This window comes from Pocillopora verrucosa, chromosome 6, assembly GCF_036669915.1.
Source record: "Pocillopora verrucosa isolate sample1 chromosome 6, ASM3666991v2, whole genome shotgun sequence".
Lineage (NCBI taxonomy): Eukaryota > Metazoa > Cnidaria > Anthozoa > Scleractinia > Pocilloporidae > Pocillopora > Pocillopora verrucosa.
In genome coordinates, this window is record NC_089317.1 from 7,903,370 (window position 1) to 7,928,785 (window position 25,416).

At 37.2% G+C, this 25,416-nt stretch overlaps 1 protein-coding gene across 1 annotated transcript; it reads left to right on the top strand.

The window, feature by feature from the left end:
- The first annotated feature begins 564 nt into the window (after positions 1–564).
- On the top strand, positions 565–19,660 carry LOC131774122 (sodium/hydrogen exchanger 6). The gene is made up of 16 exons (XM_066168335.1): positions 565–826; positions 6,248–6,441; positions 7,335–7,412; positions 7,944–8,020; positions 9,030–9,136; positions 10,180–10,285; positions 11,122–11,260; positions 11,611–11,716; positions 12,498–12,586; positions 13,178–13,291; positions 13,980–14,091; positions 14,798–14,951; positions 15,268–15,316; positions 16,449–16,531; positions 17,386–17,494; positions 18,458–19,660. The coding sequence occupies exons 1-16, from the start codon at positions 565–567 to the stop codon at positions 18,593–18,595; spliced, it is 1,917 nt and encodes a 638-aa protein (XP_066024432.1). The 3' UTR covers positions 18,596–19,660.
- The last annotated feature ends 5,756 nt before the right edge of the window (positions 19,661–25,416 follow it).

Here is a 25,416-nt window from a genome sequence, read left to right on the forward strand (position 1 = left end):
CCAGCTGTGAGATGATCATTTGCGCGATAATATTCATGGCGGAATTATAAATATTTGTATGGGAATATTTACGACCGCTTGAAGGAATAAAAAAATATGTCAAATTCTCAATAGAAATACCTCACCTTACTCCCACAGCGTATCACTTGTTATCTGACCGCTTACGTTCATGAAAAGAACCCATTTTAGCGAGTTGTCCATTTCAAGGTTTTTCACGTACATAAAAAACCTCAAAATGGACAACTCGCTAAAATGGGTTCTTTTTATGATAGTAAGCGGTCAGATAACAAGTGATACGCTGCGCAAGTAAGGTGAGGTATTTTTATTGAGAATTTGACGTATTTTTTACTTCGTTAAAGTAGTCGGAAATATACCTATCCAAACTCTTATAATTCCGCCATGACTTATATTGCGCAAGATGATCATCTCACAGCTGGAGCTTGGGCCGCCTGTGGACGGTCTCACACAAAACAAGCCATGAAGTTAAGCTATGCATAACTTTAGGGCCAATTAAGAAGTAGCGATAATCATAACTTTGGTATCGAGATCATGTTGCTACACATAATGGCGGTCTCCCGATCGAATTTATCGCTCTTAGCGTGTTTTTTACTACTTTCATTTTCTACCATCGTAGAAACACAAAATGAGGACAGCGGTAAAGTCAAAGAGAAGGAAGCTGCCGAGAAAGAGAAGAAATACAGTGCGATCCACACAGCATTCCTACTTGTTATGATGTTTTTGTTGATTATCACTGTGCTAACTGTGTGGATTTTTAAAGTTAAGCGTTGGCGCTTTCTGCACGAGACAGGATTTTGTATGATATACGGTGAGTTCCCTATTATAGGTACCGTAGTTTCTCGGTTATAAGGCGCACAGTTTTTTCAAGAAAATTCTGTCTTATTGTTGAGAGAAAAAGCAGAGCTTTTTGGTCTGAGGTGTAGCGAAGATTGCATCAAATTCAATCCTTAATTCCTATGAATTAAAAAGGAATACTGCTTCCAGAACACTCACCAACTTCCATAGAAAAGTTTACATACGTGCTAAGCAGCACTTGCTCGCTAATATGATATCCAACTCAGGTCCTTCGGTCGGTAGCGTTCTATGGATGCACATTTTGTTATCCGCAGCTCACCAGAAAACAGGAAATGTTTCCGGTTGTGTCATTTTCTCTCCATGAATTCTGAAATGCCGTATTCACGGTCAATTTCACGATTGTTATTGACTATTGTCAGCAACAATTTTCAACTTGACGTTGAGATCATACGAGTGACGGCGAGCGCTTGGCATATTTGCGATCGAACACGAAGTTGAAGTTAAACTCTTACTGTTTATGATGAGTTTGACTGAGTTTTAAATCAGTTGGTTGATGTTAATAGAATGAAATCGGATCATTGAATATTTATTATTTAATTTTGTAAATAGAAGCATGTTTTCTAAGCAGGAAGGCTAAAACAAACGAGTATGCGTTTATGTTTCTTATTACAGGTGTGAAATTTTAGCCTTGGTTTTTACGTAGATCATTAAATCTGTGACTTTTTCACTTTTATTTACGTTAACAAAAGAGTTTGCATGCCAGTTGTGTAGGGATAATTGTTCTCAGTTCCATCACTTCCTTTTGTTAAGTCTCAACCTTTTGGTACTTCAAATAGCCGAGTATTTTCACATAATTTTCAGTTTGGGAACTCGGCTTGAATAAGTTGCTTAGTTTGGGGTGCGCTTATAACCGAGTGCGCCTTATAATCGAGAAACTACGGTATGTTCAGTTGAAGCACTGGTGGTAAAATTTTATCAAACAATACATAGCCTTTAAGAAAACAGATTTGTTTTACAATAGTATGGGGCTATGCGGAAGTTGGTGAAATTTCCGCACAGCTCCTTACTATTGTAAAACAAATCTGTTTTCCCAATGGGAATGTATTGTTTTTGTCATTGATTTCTGTAGCCAAGAACTGAATGCATAATTTATGATGGGACTATGCGGAAATTTTACCCCGTTTGATCAAGTCCGCTCACAACTGACCGCCTGATATTACAGGTATCCGGCATATTGCCAAAACTTGCCTTCGAAATGGATAAATCTGTTTTCATAGCTTGCACGCGTTTCAATAAATGTTTGATCCCCGTGGTAAACTTTCAGTAAAATTATGTAGGAAGGGCTTCAAGACTTTGCTAAAATCAGGGAATAGGGCTCTTGTGCAGAAAAAAACATTCATTAGTTTGTAATTTGATTGTTTATTATCATTATCGCACAGTTAACAGTAAGGAAACTGTGACCGGAGAGAAGATTTTAAGGTCGCATGTGGCGTGCTTGTTGACGCACAAGTTCCTGTGTGTAACAACTTCGGCTTTTCGAGACCGCGGATGATGGGAAACTCTGCCCCCCCTCATTTGAAAGTAAATATCAATAGCGCCATAACATTCATTAACTGTGCCATGTTTCCAGAAAATAAGATGGGAACATGTTTTTTTCCACTTTCCACCATCAAGAAATTCCACGCAGAAATAGTATTTGAAGCGTGACTGGGTAATCTTTCAGGAGAAGTAAAAATTGTTTATCTTTTATTTTTAGAAAACTCTTCTAGAAAGTGTTTAATCCTTCTGTTATTTTATTTGCCCTTTTTTTGACTGCAAATATCGTCTGCATTCGCTATTATTTTTGCTGCTTGTCATGGCCTTTCCTGCGTGCACGTGCGAGCCAGTTGGTACACAGCACTCTTTCGAGTCTCTTTGCGTGGTGTCGGGCTTAAGTGTGTAGCAAGGGGGCATTGGGGCCCATTAGAAATCGCAAAACCGTAGGAAAAATCATCCAAAACCGAAAACCGTAAGCAAAACTGTCCAAATCGATACATTTTCACACCCCAGTTGTTAAAACCCTGATCGATCCGATAGAGTGGTGACAAGTGGAGCATACAGAGTTAACTACACTAATTTCATGACAGGATTTATGAATACCATGGACTTGGCATTCGTATCTTCTAGTATCTGCTTAAATTAACCGCTGCGCTCTCGAGGACCTCGAGCGTGGTCTCTGCGGACTCAGCAGCTGGTAATGGAGCCTAATTAAAATAATGAAATTGGCACAAACGTTCTCCATAGGATTGCAATTTTGCAGTCGCAAAAAGCTATAGCTATGGAAAGTTTCATCGAAGTTTCTAAGACCTGAAAGTTTGGAGATTCTATTGGAACGTTGAATCAATCAGTCACGTATGACTTGTAATTTGGTTACCAACTTCGAGGTGGCGTTGACGTTGATAAAGTAACTCTGGCAATGATCTACGCTTAGCCTTACCCTAAGTGTAGCTGTACCGTCCCCCCCCCCCCCCATCTTAGTGAAGGGGGAGGGTAAGGCTACACTTAGGCTACCTAGGGATCCCTGCGATATTTCAATTGGTTTGTCACGCATTCCTCTCGATAACATTTGCGTTTAGCGGCTATTCGAGATCAGTGAAGGCGCGTGATTTCGCGAAAACCGAAAACCAAATGCTTAAAGACGCAAACCGCAATGAACACCAAACCCGAAAAACCGACGTGTTTTGGCACAAAAACCGAAAAACCGATCTGAAAAATAGCCAAACCCGCAAACCGAAAATCCCAATGCCCCCCTTGTGTAGGTCTGGCTCAAAAGATATCTGTACGCTGCAACATGGGTTCCTATGTTTTCTCCTTTTCCTTTATTTGTATTTTTATTCCCTTTCTCGTATTATCACACATGTATGTTTTTTTAATTCCCTCAGTGCGTTCCCTCAGAGTTGGAAGTAGACTATGAAAAGCCAATATTGACCAGAACTGAAACCTTTTCTATCACTATTTGCTTCAAAGAACTCCTGTTATTTATAATTTTAGTTCTCAAGAGAATGTGTATTTATTTGCTATTTATTTCCATTAGAACACGAAACTAGGTAGAGATAACTTATTTACTATTTGTATATGAGCAGGCTTATTTACCCCACTTGTAAAACTCCTTGATGAAGTCTACTATTGTTAGACGAAACGCGTGGGAGATAAATACAGGTTTTTACTTTCTCAGATCGTGCAGTGATGCTCACTGTTTCGGCAAAACACTCATCAACTAAGATCCGCATTTGCTGATCAACAACAACTCTTTAATCAAACCTCATGTATGTGTACGAAGACAGTATTCTTCAAATATGGTCATGAAAACCATGTACGTAATATCTCCCCTTCTTTAAAAAAAATAAAACAACTCTAACAGAACTTGCCTAAAAATCTGGCTAACTTAAGTTTACCAAAAAACTTGTCGACGCTGAGACTAAACCTAGTCCCTAATCGAACTTACTTAACGCCTTTACTAACGTTTCTTATCAAAGTCTTTGAATCTGGACGAGTACTTCGGGTTCTTGTCTTCTGAGACACTGGTAAAGCTCTGCTTGTGCTGGATGAATGCTCCGCAGGACTCGTGGGTGGTGAGCTTTCTGGCTTAATACTTAAAGAAAGGTGTGGCAGGCCATATCGGTTCCGTGGGTACTTTCTTGAGATTAACACTAGGTAAGGTTGTATCATCCTTGTTTCTTTGCTTGTCTTGAGTTGTAGGCTCTGCTGCATGTCTCAAGAACTGCCTATTCCTTCTGAAGGTCTGATCGCCTGACTTGACCATGTAGGACCTGTCTGAGAGTTGCTCTACGCAAGCAGTCTGCTTCCACGTTTGATTCTTTTGCAAGAGTTCAATTTCAGGCAACTGTTTTGCAGTACGGTCATAGTAAAACTTGGCCTTTCGCCTTTCCCCTCTAACTGCTCTGTGGAGTCTGGAATTATTTCGGAACGGGGAAGACTTGCTGCTGTAGGTAGCAGAGTTCGTGTTCTTCTAGACATAAGCCTTTGACTAGGGCTGGTTCCTAGACCTTCTGTATGGTTGTTCCCATAATCTAACAAAGCTAACAAGGGGTCTTTACCATCACGTTCAGCTTCCTTCAATAACTGTTTGACCGTCCTGACTGAAGATTCAGCTTTACCGTTAGCCTTTGACGTCACGTGGTTGAATTTCCAGCTGCGTAAAAACTCGTGAAATTTCTGACTGCTAAACGGTGTACCATTGTCTGAAACAACAGTATCCGGAATCCCATGTCCACTGAATTTCTCAGGCATGAGGCAATTCCTTGATGGCTGGAGTGTATTCTTGAAAGCCTCTCCGGCTTCATAGCTTTCGGAACTAACACTCTCTGACTCTTAAACAGAATTGCATTGTGGAGCGAAATCTCTTCTATATAATTCCAGTAATCGCGAACTTGTATTGGGCATCGCTCTCTTTTCTCTGGCCATCCCGTTAGCACAATAGTTTTTAAGGTTTCGAGAACGAGGTCTTGCACTGTAGACTTCTGCGGTTGATCTAGCCTTTCTGGATGGAATAAAAGGGGGTGAGTGTGTCAAGTTCTATGGCGAAAACTTGAAAATTGTCTGACATCGACGTACTATCAGCAAGTGAGGCTCTGGACAAATTATCGGCCACATACATCTGTGCACCAGGTTTGTTCTTGACTTCTACATTAAAGCGTTGTAACCGCAACATCATTCACCCTTTTAACTGGCAAAGTTTCATTGAAATCGGTGAGATGGCATGTAGCACGACTGCCTGGTGCTCTCTTGGACACACTCTTAATTTTTCAAATTTATTGGTGAAAGATACACCAAGAAATGAAAATGTTTGCAGTCATTTTCAGCAAAATATTTTGCTGATAGATTTATCAATACTAAATAATAAAAATGCTGTGGGAACGAGACATATTTTTTTTACCTGTATAAATCTGCTGTGTACCGTTATGCTTCCTAAGAATAAATACTCAGACAAATTTTTCTTTCTTGTTTGGACCAAGTCCCACAGGGTCTGTTATGGGAATTGTCCGAATGCATTTAGACTAACTTGGATTTAGAAAATTTTTCAATAAGAAGAAAAGAATCATTTGCTCGAGTAATTCATTTTTACAGTGCTTTTGTCATTTACCTGGAGTAGAAGGGCAACTCCAAGTTATTCATATCTTAAGCCCAGTTCAAATGGTCATGACAGTTCATAATAGTGGACGATAGTTTCAACTTTCATTCACCATCACTGACCATCATGTTTTCTGTCGCTCGCTTTGACTGTGTACTCTCGGTTGCATAGTGACTTGCAATTCATTTCAAATTCCACTTTTTAACACTTCCTTTAAGTTTGCAAGGTGCATGTTGTGATGACCATAGTTGCCGTGGATTGGTTGTTGGGTAAATTGTGCTAAGTTATCATTTTTTTTCCTAGGTCTGGTAATTGGCTTTCTCATAAAATATCTTAGTGGAAATAAGAGAGTGGCAGTTACTCACTCAAACTGTACCATAAGTTCTGCAGCAAAGAAGCTGTATATCAGCACTCCAAATGGTTCACTGTATTCATGTACGTTGTCTGGAGCAGTGCAGAATTCTGGCGCTGAACAGGGAAGTGAGCTGAATCAGATGGTAAGTACAATGAAGAAAATTTAGAGGCTGATGATAAACTAATAAAAGTTTTCTTACTCGGATTTTTTGTTTTTAAAGTGATTCCGCTCAAAAAGCAATATGTTTGCTATCTAATTAGTATATTTTAAAAGCAACGGTGCATAAAGGTCTATCGAAAAAGAGAGAGAACAGGAAAACAACCTCGAAAGTTTTGAAACCATGCGGCTAAAGTCGGTGCAATTAAACTGCACACGTCATGTTATGTATGCACATGCATACATGAGGATTTTTATCATCAGGGTAGTTCCTTAAGAATTAAGTAGGACTTGCGCGTGTGCTAATTTATAATACTGTAATGTGAACAAATTGGATCAAGCAAGTCCTTTCATCAAACAAATAACAGTATGACGCAAATCAAACTAGTTAACTGCAAGTGTTTTATAGTGAAAAAAAAGAAAGACATATTTTGCTCCTGTCCACAAATGGAAAGTACAGGCAAGAAAAATAAGTTAGAGTAAAGGAGCAATGTATCAAGCCTTTTTACCCAAACATCAATATAAATATTCTCCATACTTTTCTCTATATTCTTCCTGACAATGGGAATTTGTTTAACAATCAATAGCTTCTTTGGTTGATGATTTTTCCTTTATTCTAATGACCTTAATGTTGGATTCGGAGGTAACATTGTTAGGAGAAATTAAATACTATTTACTCCCAGGGGTAAAAGAGTTAAATAAATTTTCTGTTGTTAGAGTACTAACCATAACATGCTGGGCAGAAAGGATCTCAGAATTTTTGCCTAATTTATAAATTATTATTTAATATCAGTTAAGAAATACTTTGTTGATCAGAAATGAGAGTTGAAAGCCTTTTGAGATGTACAGTTTACATTTTTCTTCTTTTTCTTCATGCAGGCTGTATTTGATCCTGAAATATTTTTCTATGTTCTACTGCCACCAATTATTTTCTATGCTGGATATGACATGAAAAAGGTAATAACTAAGTGAACTTTTGTTATAATCTTAATATAGTTCACATCTCTGCATTTACATAATTATACAGTGGTATTAAAGCACGCTCATGTCACTTAAGAAAATTATTCAGAGTAAACAGAGCAAGCTCCAAGACCTTCTTCCTGCTCATAGCATCAGTACTTTGAACCTAAGGATTAAATGAGAGTTTAGGCCCATGTTCAAGACGAAAAAAATTTTCAATAGTTTTATCACTTTAATGACCTTAAATCCTAAACTATTTTACTAAAATTGTATATTCATTTGACATATTCAGTTTACAAACGCGACAGATATGCAAACAAAGTTCTCTACAAACTTGCCTCAAACCACTAATAGTTCTTTTTAATGTTATTATTGCTATAAACTTTGGTAATAATTGTATTATTCAATTTTTTAGCTTCAGAGAAATAAAATTATAAGTAAACTATTTATTTATCTTTCACACTTTCTTGTTTGGAATAAGTACAACATTATATAGATTATTATTGTATATCTATATTACACTTGCAGCGCTTTTTCTTCCGGAACATTGGCGCCATCCTTACATACGCATTTGTTGGAACAACCATCTCGTGCATGGTGTTTGGGTGAGTAGATTTGACTAGATTTAGTACGTGCACTTCGCGGTGTAACTCAAAGATAAGCGGCGGACATCGAATACTAGTACAGTACCATACCCTCACCTGAAGTGTATGTGTTTATGTACAGACTTGTATTAAAACGGGTTAAGATGAAGTATATGTGCTATTGTTATTCATTGTTATGTAACTTTTCCTTGTGTGCCATTGTGATCCACAACTAAATAGACGGTAATATGAAAGAGCCGGTCCGCAAGCATGAAATTCATGAAATAATTATGAAAATTGCCGTACACAAATTGTTGAACAGATTTAAAGTTGAGAAAGAAATGGCGTATGACCATTAAGCACTTACTGTAACAGTGCAGCTCTAACTGATGAGGAAACATGCATACACATACATTTACATGTAAATTAAGCATGTAAAAGTTACAGATATGATGATGGCTAAGAATTATTTTCCTCAACTGCATGGCTGATTTGCACTTTTGGACTTGTTATGATTTCATATTTATGCTGTTATAAAAATACTTATGCTTCTTGTTTGTTTTTCTAATAATATGATGATGCTTCTGTTACACTTATAGTACTAATGATATTAACCCATGAAGAGAGTCATCTTTCTCAATTCAGAAGGAAAAGTATGGTTACTAGAAAGGAAAATAGTCAGTTAAATTTTGTGTGCATTTTGATTAGGTGATGTGAAATTAAAACCAACGTAAACGCAACAGCCAATCATAGGGAAGGAATAATATTATATCACAAAAAGCCAGTGAGAATGTTAAGGAGAGACAAGTCGCAATTGGTTTAAAATTTGAATTTGATTGGTTGAGAGGTTGATACAACCTTTTTATGCCAATCCTAGAGTAAAGTAAAACAAAACCAAAGCAATCCTGGATAAATAAGGAAATTTGCTTTTAAAGTTTAAGAAATTCCTTTTACATATACTTTTACAATACTTCTTTACAACGCTTCTTACCAACTACTGTTTAATTTATTTGTTCTGTCTGATAAACAGGGGGACAATGTATGCCTACACAATGATTGATTCTCATCATATGGACAAAAATTTTGATTTCCTGGAATGCCTCTTGTTTGGAGCTCTGATATCAGCCACAGATCCAGGTATGTTGGTTTGAATTATTCAAACTGGCTACTCAAGGCCATACCAACCTTATGAGCAAGGGGCAAATTTTCACTTGTATTACAGTGTACCACTGAATATCAGATTCAACATTCCACTTTTATTTCATTTTCTAGTGCTTTAGCTTTTAGTTTGCAAAACACTCGTATTTCTTTATCTGAATATCTCGTTGATTGCATAAGGTGTACGTGAAAGGGGTAACAACATGGAGGATGAACCATCTTGGTGTTCTTTGTGACCGTCTACAAAATCTGATAGGCTTAAAAGTTTGTTTCTTTAAAAGTCAAGCCTAAAAGGCAAAAACAAATGTTACCCTCCATGGGAAATCGGAAACTTACACTTTACCGTTAAACGGTCTAGAGAAACGTTTTTAAACAGATACTTAACGGCCAAAGTCCAAAAAAGGATAGCTTAAACTACGAAACGGTTGACCAAAATCGACAAACGGAGAACTAAAAATTAATGTTAAACGATTGTGGTTGAACCGGAAAGTTTTGAGGAGAAGTTTGAATTAAGCAGTCGGCTATTTTATTGCACCTCTTTCGGTATGTGTACTACTTTGGCATATTTTGTGTGTTCGGATGCCCTTATATGGTAAATTATTGTAGTTCTACAAAACAGGTGTACATGGTTTTCTGAGTTTCATGATGAAAGCACTGTGTTTTATTTTCAAAAACAATTAACTGCTCAACCCCAGCCTACCAAATGTTCCATTTCAATTAATCTTTCTAGGCTATGATAGAATCAATCTGATTAAAATGCTCACTGTATGAATTTATTATGTTTATTTTCTTTTACCTCCCAATAGCCTGAACTTCCCATTCTCAAACATTTTTAGTTTCTCTCGAAGTTTCAAATTATTGGGAGGCAACTCTACTCCATCACTAGTTTTTAAAAGTTGCTCTTCTCCATCACCCCTCTCCCCCTTCTTTCCCCAACCCCTCCCAGTGTTGATTCTCTTGTTTACACCTTTTGTAGATCCATCATAAACTCAAATGTAATATTACTTTGATTTGTTGTGCAGTAACAGTGCTGGCCATTTTTCATGACCTGCATGTGGATGTGGATCTGTATGCTTTGGTGTTTGGTGAAAGTGTTATGAATGATGCCGTGGCAATTGTTCTCTTCAGGTAGGAAGAAGCGTGGGTCAGAATTCGGATTAGATATTTATTGTAACTAATAGAATTATTTGTGTCAAGTGCACAGCACAGTTGATGAACCAATAATTGCTCACTCTTGTCAAACAAAGAAAACTACTATATGTGGTTTCTTGATGATATTAAAAACAAATCAAATACAGTACTTGCGAGAGCTCTTGTGATAGAGAGATAGATTATACAGCAACTGTAAAAAGTATGTGGAGTACAGATATTGCCATCTCAATTCTTACAAAATGTTTGACAATTACTTAAAGGTATCTTTGGCTGTGAAGTCAAGAATTTCAAGGCAATTTGACTGAGAAACTATGGACTAGAAGACCCATTGAGCCACCTCCTAAATTGTCCACTGTTAAATCATGAGTTATTAATTTACTTATGTTTTAGTGTGAATTTAACATTTACCTTTCTCAACCCAAAGAATTTTTTGTGAAAGGAAGTGCAACTGAAACATACCTGTACATGTATCTTCATGCAATGTCAAGTATGGTTTGAATTAACAAATCAAGAAGCCTTGACTGTGCTCTCTTCTATTGTAAAGCATGCAGGAAGCGGCGAGAGCATGAAAGAAGTGCACGGGGAAACATGAGACGTAGTCAAATGTTTCTCCTTTCTTCTTTAGTAGCGTGAAGTCTGGGAAATGGTCTGACATAGTACAAATTGGTAACTGGCACAACGGCTTTAGCTCAGCTTTTTGTTTTGTACTATCGCTGGTAGAGCACGTTCTTTCAGCCAATGACGCATTATGATAATATCGCATTATATCTGAATTTTTTTGTAAATGAATTAAATCAAGCTTGCCTTTGCAGATCTGTGGAGACATATCTGTTGGACAGCGCAGGCACTGGATTTCAAGTTGATAAGTTCTTTGAGTCAGTGGGTGTCTTCATTGGTGTTTTCTCGGGTTCTTTCTTTCTTGGTTTTGCTATGGGTCTTGTTACTGCTCTTGTATCCTTTCAAAAGTTCATTGACATAATTATAAACAATGGAGGATAAAATCTTGGGACACTAACGGAATCTTACAAAAATAAAATCCTTACCCCCTCCCCTCCCCTCTCCCCCCTCCCCCCCAAAAAATGATGAATTTTGTGTCCTTTGAAAATTTTACTGAGATTTGGTGACTATTTTTTTTTGGACGGGGGGAGAGGAGGTTCTGTATTTATGCTGGAATTGGCAAAAAGTGGTGTTTTGTATTATATTTGGGTGTGGAGTTTGTTTTCAATATCTGTCCCATGGAGTTTTGATGTTCGTTATGAACATTTTGTGGTGTTAGACCCTTGACATCACAACAAAAACAGGTGACAAAACTCACCAAAATCTCAGACTTTCCTCTTTTAGAGACGGCTTTGTTCTTCCTACTGTCATGGACCACATTTCTCATGGCAGAGGCAGCCAATCTAACAGGTAAGTGTTTAAAAGTTCACTAAATACTAAGGTGATGGAGAAAACCTTATTATCTAGGTAATCGTGGTGAAAATTATGCTGGGAATGTAGTAAATAAAGAAAACACTGGCTAATAATTCTACATAGTTATATTTATTACCATAAATTTGAGAGCAAAAAGACACCTGATGGATATCTTGTCATTAAAGCTCTATTATTAATATAGTTGTAACCATTGCACTTTCCTCAATGTGATTGGTGCAGTAGTTGCTTTATTTTTCACTAATTATTATGTAGAGTTGTAATTGGACAGTGTAAGGGAGTAGTTGGTTGTACATTGTGTAATCGAACACCTGTATTCAGACAGTTCAGGCAGCCAATCATATTAGGTCAACTCAGCTAAATCCACCAATCACAGAATTGATTGTCTGTTAGCATACTCGTAATTATTAAATCGAACGGTCGAGTAATTTTTTTTGAACGCTCGCGTGATTACAGACTGAATTGGACTCCACTCAGTTCTACATGTATTACCATTAATAATTTAAAAAAAAATGATAATGATTATAATTGTGAGAACACTCCTGATAATGATGATAATATTGATAGTGCAGTAAATAGTAATTGTCATTAATCTTCTTATTTTTTGTTGTTGATGTTTTATATGTATTATTATTATCATCATTACCATTAGTATTTTATATGTATTGTTATTATCATCATTACCATTACTGTTATTCTTTTCAGTTATGTACATTGTTTGTTGAAACTGTACAATCATTTTCATGCTGTTTCCCTCTAGGGATTGTTACAGTTCTTTCTTGTGGAATATCTCAAGCTCATTACACATATAACAATTTGTCAGAGGAGTCAAAACAGAACACAAAACAGGTACTGTACTTTTAATTACTTTGGCTTGTCATTCACATGTGTACTGTACTTATCCTCAAAACATGTTTTATTTAGCTTCCGGAAAATCATATACTACATGATACTCCTGGAAAAGTAATTTATATACCGTATTCGATGGTCTAACAAATAACACAAGCGGATATTTTGCGACTTGCGTAGTAATCGAAGTCGCAGCAATGAACTAAATGTCCGCTCGCATTATGTGATTTAATTCCACTATTATTTCACTGTTTAGTACCTATTTAGTTTTGCGAAATACGCCCTACCGCCTTATGTTGGCATCATATCGACTGCATAAGGAGTACGCAAAAGTCGTAAAGAACATGAACAAAATCACTGTGTTTTTTGGGAACCAAAAGAATCTGCCGCGCTTAAGAGTTCGTTTGTTTAAACATGAAACCTGAAAAACAAAAACCAATCAAAGTTGCGTCGTTCATTACGGTCACTCTGTTGCTTCGTAATTTTGCCATGTTCTGTAGTGAAATGCTGTGGAATAATAGATCTCTCGCAGCTCTCTCTACCAAAAATTACAAAGCTAACCTTGATATGTTTTTCAACATTTCTTTGCAGGCGTTTGCACTCTTAAATTTTCTAGCGGAGAGTTTTATATTTTCATACATGGGGTTATCTCTCTTCACCTTTCAACATCACCAGTGGAATGTTAGATTTATATCAGTCACATTTGTATCTTTTTTATTATATTGGAGTGGTGACTGGGAAAGTAACACCTAACACTTGTCACTTCTGATCGTTCGAAAATGACGTTTAATGACCAACATTTTGATTATTTTGAGGCATTTTTACGGGGCTGTGTATCTGGTTTGAAAAGAAAAAATTGAGAAATAAAACAGTAGCTTTATGTGAATCTGTGGAGGAAACATTTTTAAACTGTTAAATTTTTAAATCAATTGTTTGCTTCTGTATTTTTTATTACTTTTTAAAGTTATGGGCTCAGTTTATGCAGAGCTACATGTAGAAGATGTGAAGAGCTTTGAAGAGCGGCAAAAATCAGAGATTAAAGCAAGGGTACTGTAGTTTATGTTGACGGCTCCACGAGAGAGCAGAGTCTTTTGTTTCTGTGTTCACTTTTTGTTTTATAGTTAATTGATTAGAACTTTAATTGGTCAATCAGTTTAAAAGGATCGTGAAGCTAATGAATGCTGTACACCGCAAAGGTACCAGCAAAAGCATGCAACAAAGACAATTTCACGGTTTTCCCTCCTTCTCGCTATTGTTCACCAATTGATACAGCTTGTTAACGATTAACATACCTAAGCAAAAGCCCGCTTGGGTCATGCTGTAATGGTACCTTACTGATTGAACGTTCCTTAGCCAATCATCAGTTACTGATTCTTAACTGTTTGATGTACAGCTTGCCATGACTTTGGGAAGGCTTTTAAACGTTTATCCATTGTCGTTTTTACTTAATATGGGAAGGCACAGAAAGATTAGTTACAAATTTCAGCATATGATGGTGTTTGCAGGTGAGTAGTCTGAAGGTTGTTTTTTCAAGGAAAAGAATGTAGAACTAGCGTATCATTGTTGATGATGGTCAGTGTTCTGAGTGGAGTACAATTCGTTCTGAAATCATTCGAGTGATCAACAAAATTGGACAACAGCGAAACGGGAGTTCGATTTGTTAACTCTGTAAATGATGATTACAAATAGAATTGGAAGACAAAATCCTATTCGAAATTAACTGATATAGTACGAGCAGTCCCCCCTTTTCGGCGAAGTCCGTCGCGCGATTAAAAAAAAATATATCATTGAAAGCACAATTAATATTGGCGCGTCCCGAGAGCTGTTGGAGTGACGTCGATACAAGTATGTATCAAAAATTTTGATACACTGTAGGTTAAACCACTTTTATGAATAAAAACATAACACGAGCTAATGAATTGGTGTGGAGTTCGTGTTGTTAAACGCCCGATTTTTTTCTACTAAAAATGATGGTAAAACTGAATGAAGTGTACTCACGGAGAACTCGGGGGAGTAATTTCAAATCGCCCAAGGGTGAGGCTGTCGCTTTTTTTAGAGTAACAGACTCAACTGCAATTACCGTAGTTATCTTACTGAGTTGAGTCATGCTCACTCACTCAGGCTTTGACGAGGTATTAAGTGCTCTTTTTTACTTACAATCTTCCATAAATGTATCAGTGTAATTTTACACCTTTTATCCGTTCAATGAAGGTTTGCGAGGTGCCGTTGCATTCGCTTTGGCCATGCGCAACACGGAATCAGTTCCTCGTCAGATGATGTTGACCTCAGTACTAACTGTGGTTTTTGTAACTGTTATTTTCAATGGAAGTGCTACCATGTGGGTACTCTCACTTTTGAAGATAAGGTAGGATACAGTTTTAAACATAAAGCAACTAAATCCAATTACAGACATGTCCATTCACAGGAATCCGTTAAAGTTTTTTTGAAATCACCTCTGACCGTTGCAATCTGATTTGATCCCAGAGTTCCAAATAATTCGCTAGTCACTCTTCTAAGAATAGCTTCACTTTTTCTAAAAGAATAAATTTTTTTTTTTTAAAAATTTAAAAAGAGTTTTTTTTTTCTTACGACGGAATCAAAGTTTACGTAGTACGATCTTTAGTGGGTTCTTTCCTCTTGAAACCAATCTTTTAATTAAACATGTTCCATTTGTTTTTCAGAGTTGGCGTAGATCCTGAAGAAGAAGATAAGCGGTCTACCTATGTTTTGGTGAGCACTGTAGGCTCCTTCCGTATAAGTGTGCAAATTTTCTTGCCTTTGTCGGGGAACCATGTTTAATTAACTTGAAGACCACATAAATAAATAAAGTCGGATCTTCTTTGCTTTGTGGAGCGAGGCCATAAATCCTTTTCTACCTGAATTTTGTCTTCATCTATCTTCTCTGTTATTACCACTTCCACCATCTACTACCAAAGTTAGCCATCACTTTATTTTGCCTCGAGTCGTCAAATCTGCTCTAATATTTTCCTTGTCACGGTATATTGGGTCTCGCAATTGTGCCAGTTCTACTTCACGACTCTATCCAGCCCTCCTCTGGCTACAAATGATTGTTTCATTTATACTTTATAAACGACGTTTACCGTCGATTGCATCATCCCTTCCACGCACATAAAAAGGGGAAAAAATGTACTGTTAGCGTACCAATCTTCAATTTCTCAACCGCAACACTTCAAAGATTTGCCATCCATTTGGGTTAAGGTTGTGCATTACCTACCTACTTGAGAGGGTTTTCACTCTTGTTGATAGTGGTCGGAAACGGCAGTTGCATCAAACAAGGCCAAAATATAAACTTGAAATTTCTGCCTTGTTTATCTTTTTTTTATTTATTTGTTTGTACCACCAACCACCGACTTACGAAATCAAGAGATTAAATCTCGCACAGCTAGATAATAAGAACAGAACATTAGCTAACAATCAAATCACAGTTTCCGTGGAAAAATATTTGCGTACATTCTGTAGACCTCTTGGTGCACACTTTGAACTTTTTCTGTCAAAGCGTTGAAGTTTGATAGGCCAACAGAACATGTTGTCATCACGTGTATGGAAGGGTAGATGCAAAGGATGGTACTTGTAGAAAGAGGTGTATACACAGGCATTAAAGAATTAACCAAACATACAAAATTCAGATGGTTGTTGTAAGCCTGTGCCTTTTTAATTTGCTGAAATTATACTGTCGAGTCACTTTGTTTTTTTTTCTGTTTATTGCTTTTATTTTTTTATTATTATTGGTATCCAAGTTTGTCTGCAAACAATTCAAGTTCTTTTCGTTTAGTTTGTACTTGTCAATTATTTTGTTATCATCGGTGATCGTTCTTTCTTTTTTAATGTTCAAATCATGTAGGAAATAGATGACTATCGTAGATCTGCGCAGTCTCATAACGAAAGAGCTCGGATCTTTAGAATGTGGTATGACTTTGATGTGAAATATCCTTTTGTGAAAGAGTCACATTTCTTGCGTAGCATTTTAATTGTGCTTTTGTAACCTTCGCGATATTGATGCAGTTGTATACAGCAAAGTGCACCGTGCATGTCAGAAATTTTTTATTGAAACAGCTTAACAAATTAAACTCGTTTGTTTTCGTTGGTATATGAAGGTTTCGCCCATTTCAAGTACGCCCTCTACCCTCTTTGAGAGTTTCCCCATGAAGGAAAGCAGGTTCGCCCCACCTATACCAGTTTTATGTCAGGGATGGAGCTATTGGGGATATATTCTTACGCCCATTTCAAGTACGCCCTCTACCATTTTTGAGAGTTTACCCTAAAGCAAGGCAGGTTCACCCCCACCTATACCGGTTTCATGTCATGGATGAAACTATTGGGGAGATTATTCAATACAGACCAATTTAGTTCTGGAATGATTACGTGTTTTGAGTGGATAGTCGCTATTAACTTTGTTATTGAGTTTGTTTTAGTTTTTATCCCATAAACTCGGTGAGAAAGGTTTCAACATAGTTATACAAGTCATATTATTTACGATGATTATTGTAAACCATTATCAGAATGGACTCAATATTCCTGATTTGTTGGTCAGTGCGTTAATTTTCTTTTTAGAGAAGGTCGCTGTGATAAACCGCACGAATGGGTATTTTTACGAAACTGTTGAGTGATTGGAAACTCAGAGTTAGCTCGTTGTAGGGCCATTTGAAATGGGGAGAAGAAATAAATCCTCTTCCCTTCTTTTGCGCATAGCAGAGCACGTTGCATTGGAGGTCTTTTTATTGCTGTTGGGTAAATGCAGTGAAAGCGAGACTTACTTTCACTTCCTTGACAAACTTTACGTATATGAAACCTATTTTTACCAACTATGGCCAGCCTCTGGCGGAGACTTTACCGGGATGGTGTGGTCCTCTTGCAAGATTCCTCTCAAGATCGCGGCCTGATGCAAAGGTACTGTTTCAAATTTGGGTAGAAGGGTTTTCTAGATAAATGAACGTTTAATCATTTGTCTCATGGAGCGAGAGTAAGGCTAATCAATCGTGTGTTGAGCGCGACGTTAACACTGCTACACTGCTAGTCTTTGTCAGGCGACGAGGTTGGTAGTTTATATTTTGCCGTCTATAGTACCTTACCTTGTTATTTTGTTATAGGTGTGTCACAGCGCGCTTTTATTGGTGCATTTCGATCATTATTGTCATTCCGTCTATTAGATATTTGTCCCTCATAGTTGGGTTTTGTTTCTGATCGGCTGTTATGGTTTTTGATAGTTTGCATCCAAGTTTCAGGGATTTCGATTCCGTTATCCCTACTCTCGTTCTAAGAATAAAGCCTTATGTCAATGACTTCTTTAACCCTTCCAGTGTACCAGGGAAAGCTATGATCAGTAAACCTAAGCTGGCCCTTAACAGGAACGTGTCCTGTTTCATTGTCGTGTTCGAAATCGCCGAATTGTGAGCGCGAGCTAGCGCTATATCTCTTTCATGGTTTTTAATTCTCTCTTTCATCGCAACATAAGTGGGAAATGTTCAAAACGTAGATTACATGTAGCTGTGTGTAACAGATGTACTTTTTGACATGTTTCGCGAGAGAATATGTGCGTGCGAGTCACTCTTGTCATGTAACTCACAGGTAGATTAAGTATAAATATAGTGTGTCACTGCAAATGTTTTGCATTATTTTGCATAATAACGTTCATCTATTTAAACCGCCATTTGCAACCGTAAGTAGACAACTATAGGTGTTTACCCCAGCCTGCAGTGCAGGCGTCTCGTTAGGACGAGTTAACGTTAAGGAGCGTGCAAAAGTTTATTCAACCGTAAAGAAAACTCTTTACGGTGGCAAATTTACGTTATCAACCCATTTGATAATACTGAATTGCCCTGTTAAGCTCTTACGGGTTTTGTTTCAATGTAGGCAGAAACAGAACTGAGTTTTACCGACGAAGATACGGTCAGACTTGCCAGCGGCATTGTGAAAAGTGGTGAGCCGCGTGATCAGATAATGGAAGGAGATGTTGAATTAGGTGCTGTGCAAATGACAAGCAGAGCATAAATCATTTTCATCAAACCGAAGGTTTCTGTAGGTATTTAGTTGCTAGTTGCTCGGTCTGGTCAGGTAGTTGTGACAGGATGTCGACTTAAAGAGAGCTTAAAGGAGAGCTTAAAAGCGAAAATCTTTGATTGTAAGCTAGCTGTCTTTAATTTTTAAATTGTAAGTAATAAGAGTATTTGGAATACGCGCATTGGTCAATCAAGGCCAATTAATTGGTTCGGTCTTACATAGTCTTGTAAAAGTTTAAAAGATTCTGCTCTTCGTGATTAGTGTTATATCGTTATTGACTTTCTACACTCTGATTGCAGTTTTTTTTACCCCTTTATTGAATGTACAACTTTGAAATAGTCTTTCCTCTCGTAACACTTTATTGGAGAGGAATAATGTCTTGATGGTTTGAAAACATGTTAAGTTCAAAGCCGCATGAGAAGTGGATTTTTTTTACAATGGTAATTTGCTAATTTGCTATAATTAAATTTAATTTCAATTATGTTGTTGAATAAAAATTGGGATAGGCTCACAAAGTCGTTGTTCAAAAGTGACCTTGGAAAAAAACTTGAATTAAATTTCAACAGAGTCTTATTTTACTGATTGTTCTTGTTGAGGTTAGTTTGTCAATTTTCTTCTGACTCATGCCTAAAGCTATTGAACGTAAGAAGTTTTCCTAACAATAAGTATTACTCCTTAAACTTTGGAAGCTTTTCATTTCTAATTTTCTACCTGTTCAAAGTGTAATCGGTCACAGTTGTTTTCCTTCAAATAAAGCGATATGCAAGAAAGTGTACCAGAAAGGATTTGAGTAATTCAGTTAATACGAATTTAACATTTTTTAAAGAAACTCGTATCTACTCCACTTTGCCTTCCTTCAAGTTAAAAATAAGATTTTGTCACAAAATCGCTTAGATTGTGATTAATTGAATCATCCATAGAACACTGTTTTTATCCAAGTTTTTTATCCTTCACAGCTTGAACGTCCTCTTTAACGGCACTTTAAAATAATTATACCATAATCCTTTATGTCTAGTTGCTAGTTTTAACATAGTAGATCTTAAGAGAAAGATACCAACTAAGCCACCAAGAATTTGTAAGAAGAATTTTATTTAGCGAAAATTAACTTCAATAAAATAAAGATTAATAGTTTATTCTCAAATTTTGTATGGTTTCGATTTTAATTGGATTGTATTTTTTTTTTATATTGTTGTTGGAGTTGTTGTTGTTGTTATTTTTTTTCATAACTAGACTAACCTTTGTTTGGTGCATATGTCTCACTCAATTTTGGATGGCAAGACAAGATTACATATCACCATTATTATAATGGAAAACTTTTTTTACGCTGGTAAATATTTTCATTTGTTATTTATATAGTTCTATATTAGTTACAGCTGTCTTGAATGCACCGCATTGGTATTGTCGAAAGCAGATTGAAAATGTATTTTTATTCTTTATTCAATGCAGTACAGAGGAGTAATGGAAAGCTTTTATCCACAAAAGTACAAACAACAAAAAAAGATCTCCTCATGCTTTCGACGGTCATTTTTTTACCGTAATTGTAGGAAAATGGAAAGAATCCAATTGTAGTCACCTATTCAGTTACGACTGCGTTCAGACTATCTCCCTGCTGGAGAAAAAATTAATAATGAATTCCACTGAATTGACTTGTGATAATTTTTTAAGCCTTCGGAAGCCTCTTCCGTAATCAAAACTCGGACATTTTTCGAACAAAAAAATTTCTTCTCTTGGAACAGCATTTTTTGAAAGCCTAAGGCGCTTACAGAAAAAAAGACGATGTAACTCTATTCTAAATATTTTGTGATTAAATTTTAATTGTTGAATAATTTGAGAAAAATAATACAAAATCAAGTGTAACTGGCTGATGGTCCACTTTTAAACTTTTGAATATATGTCTTTTGACTATTCAAATCACGTCCCCGACAATGATGTCGATTAACTAAACGTAAAACTTGCAATACATTTTCCATTAAATGCTTAACTATCCCGAAACTTACTTTGTTTTGTAAATATTGGTTTTTTTTTCATAAACCCTCCCTTAGAACTGTATGTTACATCCAGTGATAGGTAACGCTGTATCTGCGAATATGATGCGTCACTGTTCGTTTTGTTTGTTTTCTTGCTCCTTCGGAAACTGTGAAAAATATTCACGTTGGCCTTGTTGTCGCAGAATTCTGACCTTGATTTTATGCTAGTCAGATCTACTGACCTTCTCGCTGAAATTGCATTTTTTGCATGTGTTGCCAGAGGGTGAACCTTTCCTTTGCTATTTCTCCATTTGCGCTTCTTGGAACTTTCATTTCGATCTGCGGCAATGGTCGTGAGGTGGGATGAGGGTTCGTACGGCGGAGAACCACATGGAACGAATGAATCACGAGAACACTTGTAAAGCGTTGGATCGGAGATGGATCTTCCAAGAGTCGCTTTAAGTCCCTGGTCAACTTCTCCGGCGGTGTCAGGAGAAGCGGATGTTGTCAATATCGAGCGGGTTGTTTTCCCGTTGTGTGCTGATAGCCGTATTGATGCCTTATCGTTTAATTCGTTTTTCTTAGAGGATTGAGTCGCTTCAACGGATTGTTGAATATTCTTTGTTGTTTTCATTCCCAACAACTCTTTAACGGCGTTTCGAAAACGACGATCTCTGTAGAAGTACAAGACAGGAGTTAATACAGAGTTCAGCTGCACAAATACCTCTGATAATCGGAAAGCGGAGTTCATGCTAAATGCGGGTAAAAAGTTACCCGACGTGGTAATGACGATCGAGGGAACAAACGAAATCAGAAGTCCAGCTGTTAATAAACCAGTTGTCTTGGCAACTTTAGATTCGAGTTTTGCTTTCATCATGATAGTAACCTGGCTAGTTTGGTTTTGCTTTCGCTTCCGCAGTCCGAGGAACGCCATGATGTAAAAATATACAATGGCGAATAAACTAGCCATAACCAGAATGATTTTAAGTGCAAGCCACAGACCGAGAACTGTTCGGTCTACACCAACGATGATCATCGCAACGGTTGGAACCAGTTTGAGGATTGGCAACAGCCAAGCAATGGCTCCGAGATTTTGAAGGAGATGTTTGGTTACTTTGTTCCTGTAGTCCTTCCAACATTTTACGGCCATGTATCTCTCCCAAGCAATTGCAGTTAAGTGATACAAAGATATGTTGGACATTGTGAATAGCAAGAGTTTGTTTACCAAGGAATCGAACGTGCACACATGCTCTACTGAAACCCGGGTAAGCATTAGAACATCGACGATGGCTGACATCGGCATTGTTATAGCTCCTGTTATGAGATCAGTGACGGCCATGCTCCATAGCAAAATGTTGGAGGGCTTTTGCAGTTCTCTGCTTTTGTTCAAAGCGACGACTACCAAAATGTTTAGGACAGTGGTGACAGGGGCAGCAGTGAATATTACGACAACTAAAATCCATGGTAACGTTGTATTGGTCAAATCCCAGGTGAGGTATGGAGGTTTTTGGCAGAAGTACAATGAAATACTGGCAGAGGTGAAATCATAGCTGACTGTTGTGTTATTTTCCGCCATTCCGTGGCCTAATTTTGTCTAGGTGAGTATTTAGTTCCTGGACTTTTTTGTTTTGTTTGTCTGAGTTTTTGAAAAATGACCTCCACCGAGGCAGTCCTTTCCTTCCCGCTTCTGTTTCCTTCACGATAGCTTTGCCTTGCTTTGACTCGACGCTTTTTTCTTTTCGTAACTCAACAGTTATCTATAAAGGTACATGACAGAATGCGTGAATATAGCTATATTATCGAAAAGCATCAACTTCTATTTTCAAGTTAATGAGACGTTAGCTTATTTTCTTCCTTTTTTCTTTTTCCTTTTTTTACCCAGAAAGATGAACTGTTTGCAAAGCCAAAGGCGTGGATTAAAGCGCATCTGAGACAGAAATGGTTTTAGATTTAATTTCAAAGCCATCAGCATTGTTTGAAAAAAGGTATAAGAAATTAAGGTGCAACTGTTTAATTTTTCTCGATCTTTAAAATGTGTCTTCTGAGAACATTAAATTAAACCTGTAAACACTACATTTATTGGGCTAAGCTTCCAATTTATTAATTTCGTATGAAGCAACTCTCCGTATTATTTTCGGCGAAGGGGATTTTCAAATTGGAAACTTTGTTGTTAGTGAATTTAACGATAGAAAGTAGATTACTTACCAGTATATTTGCAACCAATTTCTCTATGTCTCATTTCACCCTACTAGATGATTTTAGCGCGAAAAAATCATGGTGGCCATTTCTTAATCTAGATCTCAGCGTCCTGTACTTTTCAGGAAATATTATTTCAAAGATATAATTTGACGCTGTCGCTAAAGCTTGTAGAAAATGTACATATTAATAAGATTTTCTCTCTAGACTGCAGCTTAAGAGGGCGATTTCTAAAGAATGTCAATCTACCTACTAAAGTAAATTCAATTCAGCCTAGATAGTAATCCACCTTTGCACTGGTTTTGCCATATTACCTTTGTGATTGGTCCGGCAAACTCACTCCACCATTAAATAATCAGGTACAGAACTTAAACAGCTGTTACTTGGACACTGACGTCTTCCTGTCCTGAAGGCGATTTAAAGGTTTTTTTCCCTGTTTTCGAATTGGTCGCATGTAATATTTTCCTTTGAGCTCATTTGTCACTATGATTATTTAGATTTCAGTGTTACAAAAGCGTTCCTTTGTATCGTTAAAGGCTTAGTACCCTGAGGTGTGTTTGCGTGGCTCTTTTTAATATGCATGTAAGACAAAAGCAAAAAATCAAACCTGACTAAGGGTAATGATAATTTGTTTTTTTCAACTGAGTTAATAAATAAATGTGAATTGGCCGCCTTAAAGAGTTTCCAAACATGACGTTTCGTGGGTTCGCTCTTCTTCAGAGCGAGTTAGTTAGGTTTAGAACTTACGAAAGATTAGCGCTTAATCCTTCAAATTCTAAGAGTGACTAGCATCTTATTTCTCCTCACAATTTCAGCCTTGAATCACACATGAAGCTTATGAGAATAAAGGAAATGGTTACCAGGGAAGTCCCTTTTGATTGGCAAACAAATCCTCCTTGTCAGCACTTTAAGAAATGTATGAAGAACAGTGTGGAGAATATGCATACTGATGTTAGGGTGTAAAGGGTCAAAATGTCGGCCATCGATGACATTCTGTTTTTTCATGTTCAAATCACATAGGAAGCAGACCACAATCTTAGATCTGCGGAGAATCCTTAAGAAAGAGATTGGATCTTTACAATGTGGCACGACTTTGATGTCAAATATCCTTTTGCGAAAGAGTTACACTACTTGCGTTGCATTTCAACTATGCTTTTGTAACCTTCTCGAGATTGATGCTGTTGTATATTGCAAAGTGCTCTGTGTTTGTCAGAAAAGTTTTATCGAAACAGCTCCAAAAATTAATCTTGTTTATTTTCGTTGGCTTATGGAGGTTTCCAACTCATGTGAAGTTCGCCTTCCACCATCTTTTAGAGTTCGCCTCTGAAGTAAAGCAGGTTCGCGCCCTCACCTATATCAGTTTTGTGTCGTGGATGAAAGTATTGGGGAGAATATTCAAGACCGACCAATTTAGTCCTGGAATGATTACATATTAGTTTTTCTCCCATAAACTGGGTGAAAAGGTCTCCACATAGCTCTACAGGTCATATCATTATGATGATTATTGTAAACCACTTTCAGAATTGTTGGTAAATGTGTTAATTAGCTTTTTGGAGCAGTTCGCCAAGATAAACAGCGTGAATAGATATTTTTACGAAACCTTTGGGGTTTTTATCATTAAAAAGAGGGTAATTGGAACTTTAGGATTTGTTCATTTGAAATTGCCCTTTAACGGACTGAAGTACACATCTACGATCATTTCCCATGTTAATGAACTTAAGAGCGTTCTCTTGCAAGCTCCTGGTAAATTTTTGATGAAGTTTAAACCGCGTTTTTTACTAAGGATGTTAACACTTCTAAGTGCATTTTTAATTTCTGCTTTTGCGTTCGGGAATGAATGGCCTTGATTAAGCTTCTGTATGGCGTAGACTCGAGAAGAAGACGCGCTGTATGTCTGCAGCTAACATGCACTTTGCAGAGGCCATTTTGAAAAGCAAAAATGTTTGTTCTGCTGCCAATATGAGGCCGAGTAGATCAGGCAGTAGTGGTAACCAATATCGGGGAGGCACGGGTCCAATCTTTGAGACTGGTTAATTTATTAAACTTAGTTCTCGACCTATTTATCTGCGTTGGCTCAGTTTTAGTCGACGCGCGAAGATAGGTTCGTGACAAGAAGTGTTGCTATTGTAATTTAATTAAAAATTTATCCAGCCTCCGACAAACGAAAGGGAATGGGAAGAAGTGAGAAACCCTTTTCCCTTCTTTCGTGCAGAACAGAACATGTTGCATTGAAGGTCTTTTTATTGGTGTAGGGGTAAATGCAGTAAAAGCAAGACTTTCTTTCATTTCCTTGAAAGACTTGACTTATATGAAACCTATTTTTACCAACTATGGCCAGCCTCTGACAGAGACTTTACCGCAATGGTGCGGTCCTCTCGCAAGATTCCTCTCAAGATCGCGGCCAGATGCGAAGGTACTGTTTCAAATTTGGGTAGACGGTTTTTCTTGATAAATTAACATTTAATCGTTTGTCTCAAGGTGTAAGAGTCAGGCTAACTACTGCCAGTCTTTGTCAGGTGACGAGGTTGACAGGTTACATTTTGCTGTTTATAGCACCTTACCTTGTTATTTTGGTATTGGTGTGTCACATCGCGCTTTTATTGGTGCATTTCAATCCTCATCGTCATTCTGTCTATTAGATGTTTCTCC

Coding starts and splice junctions, on each gene's coding strand:
- LOC131774122 (XM_066168335.1), top strand. CDS start 565: ATGGCGGTCTCCCGATCGAATTTATCGCTCTTAGCGTGTTTTTTACTA. Junction 7,413..7,943: donor CTGGATATGACATGAAAAAG/GTAATAACTAAG, acceptor TTACACTTGCAG/CGCTTTTTCTTCCGGAACAT. Junction 9,137..10,179: donor GATATCAGCCACAGATCCAG/GTATGTTGGTTT, acceptor TTTGTTGTGCAG/TAACAGTGCTGGCCATTTTT.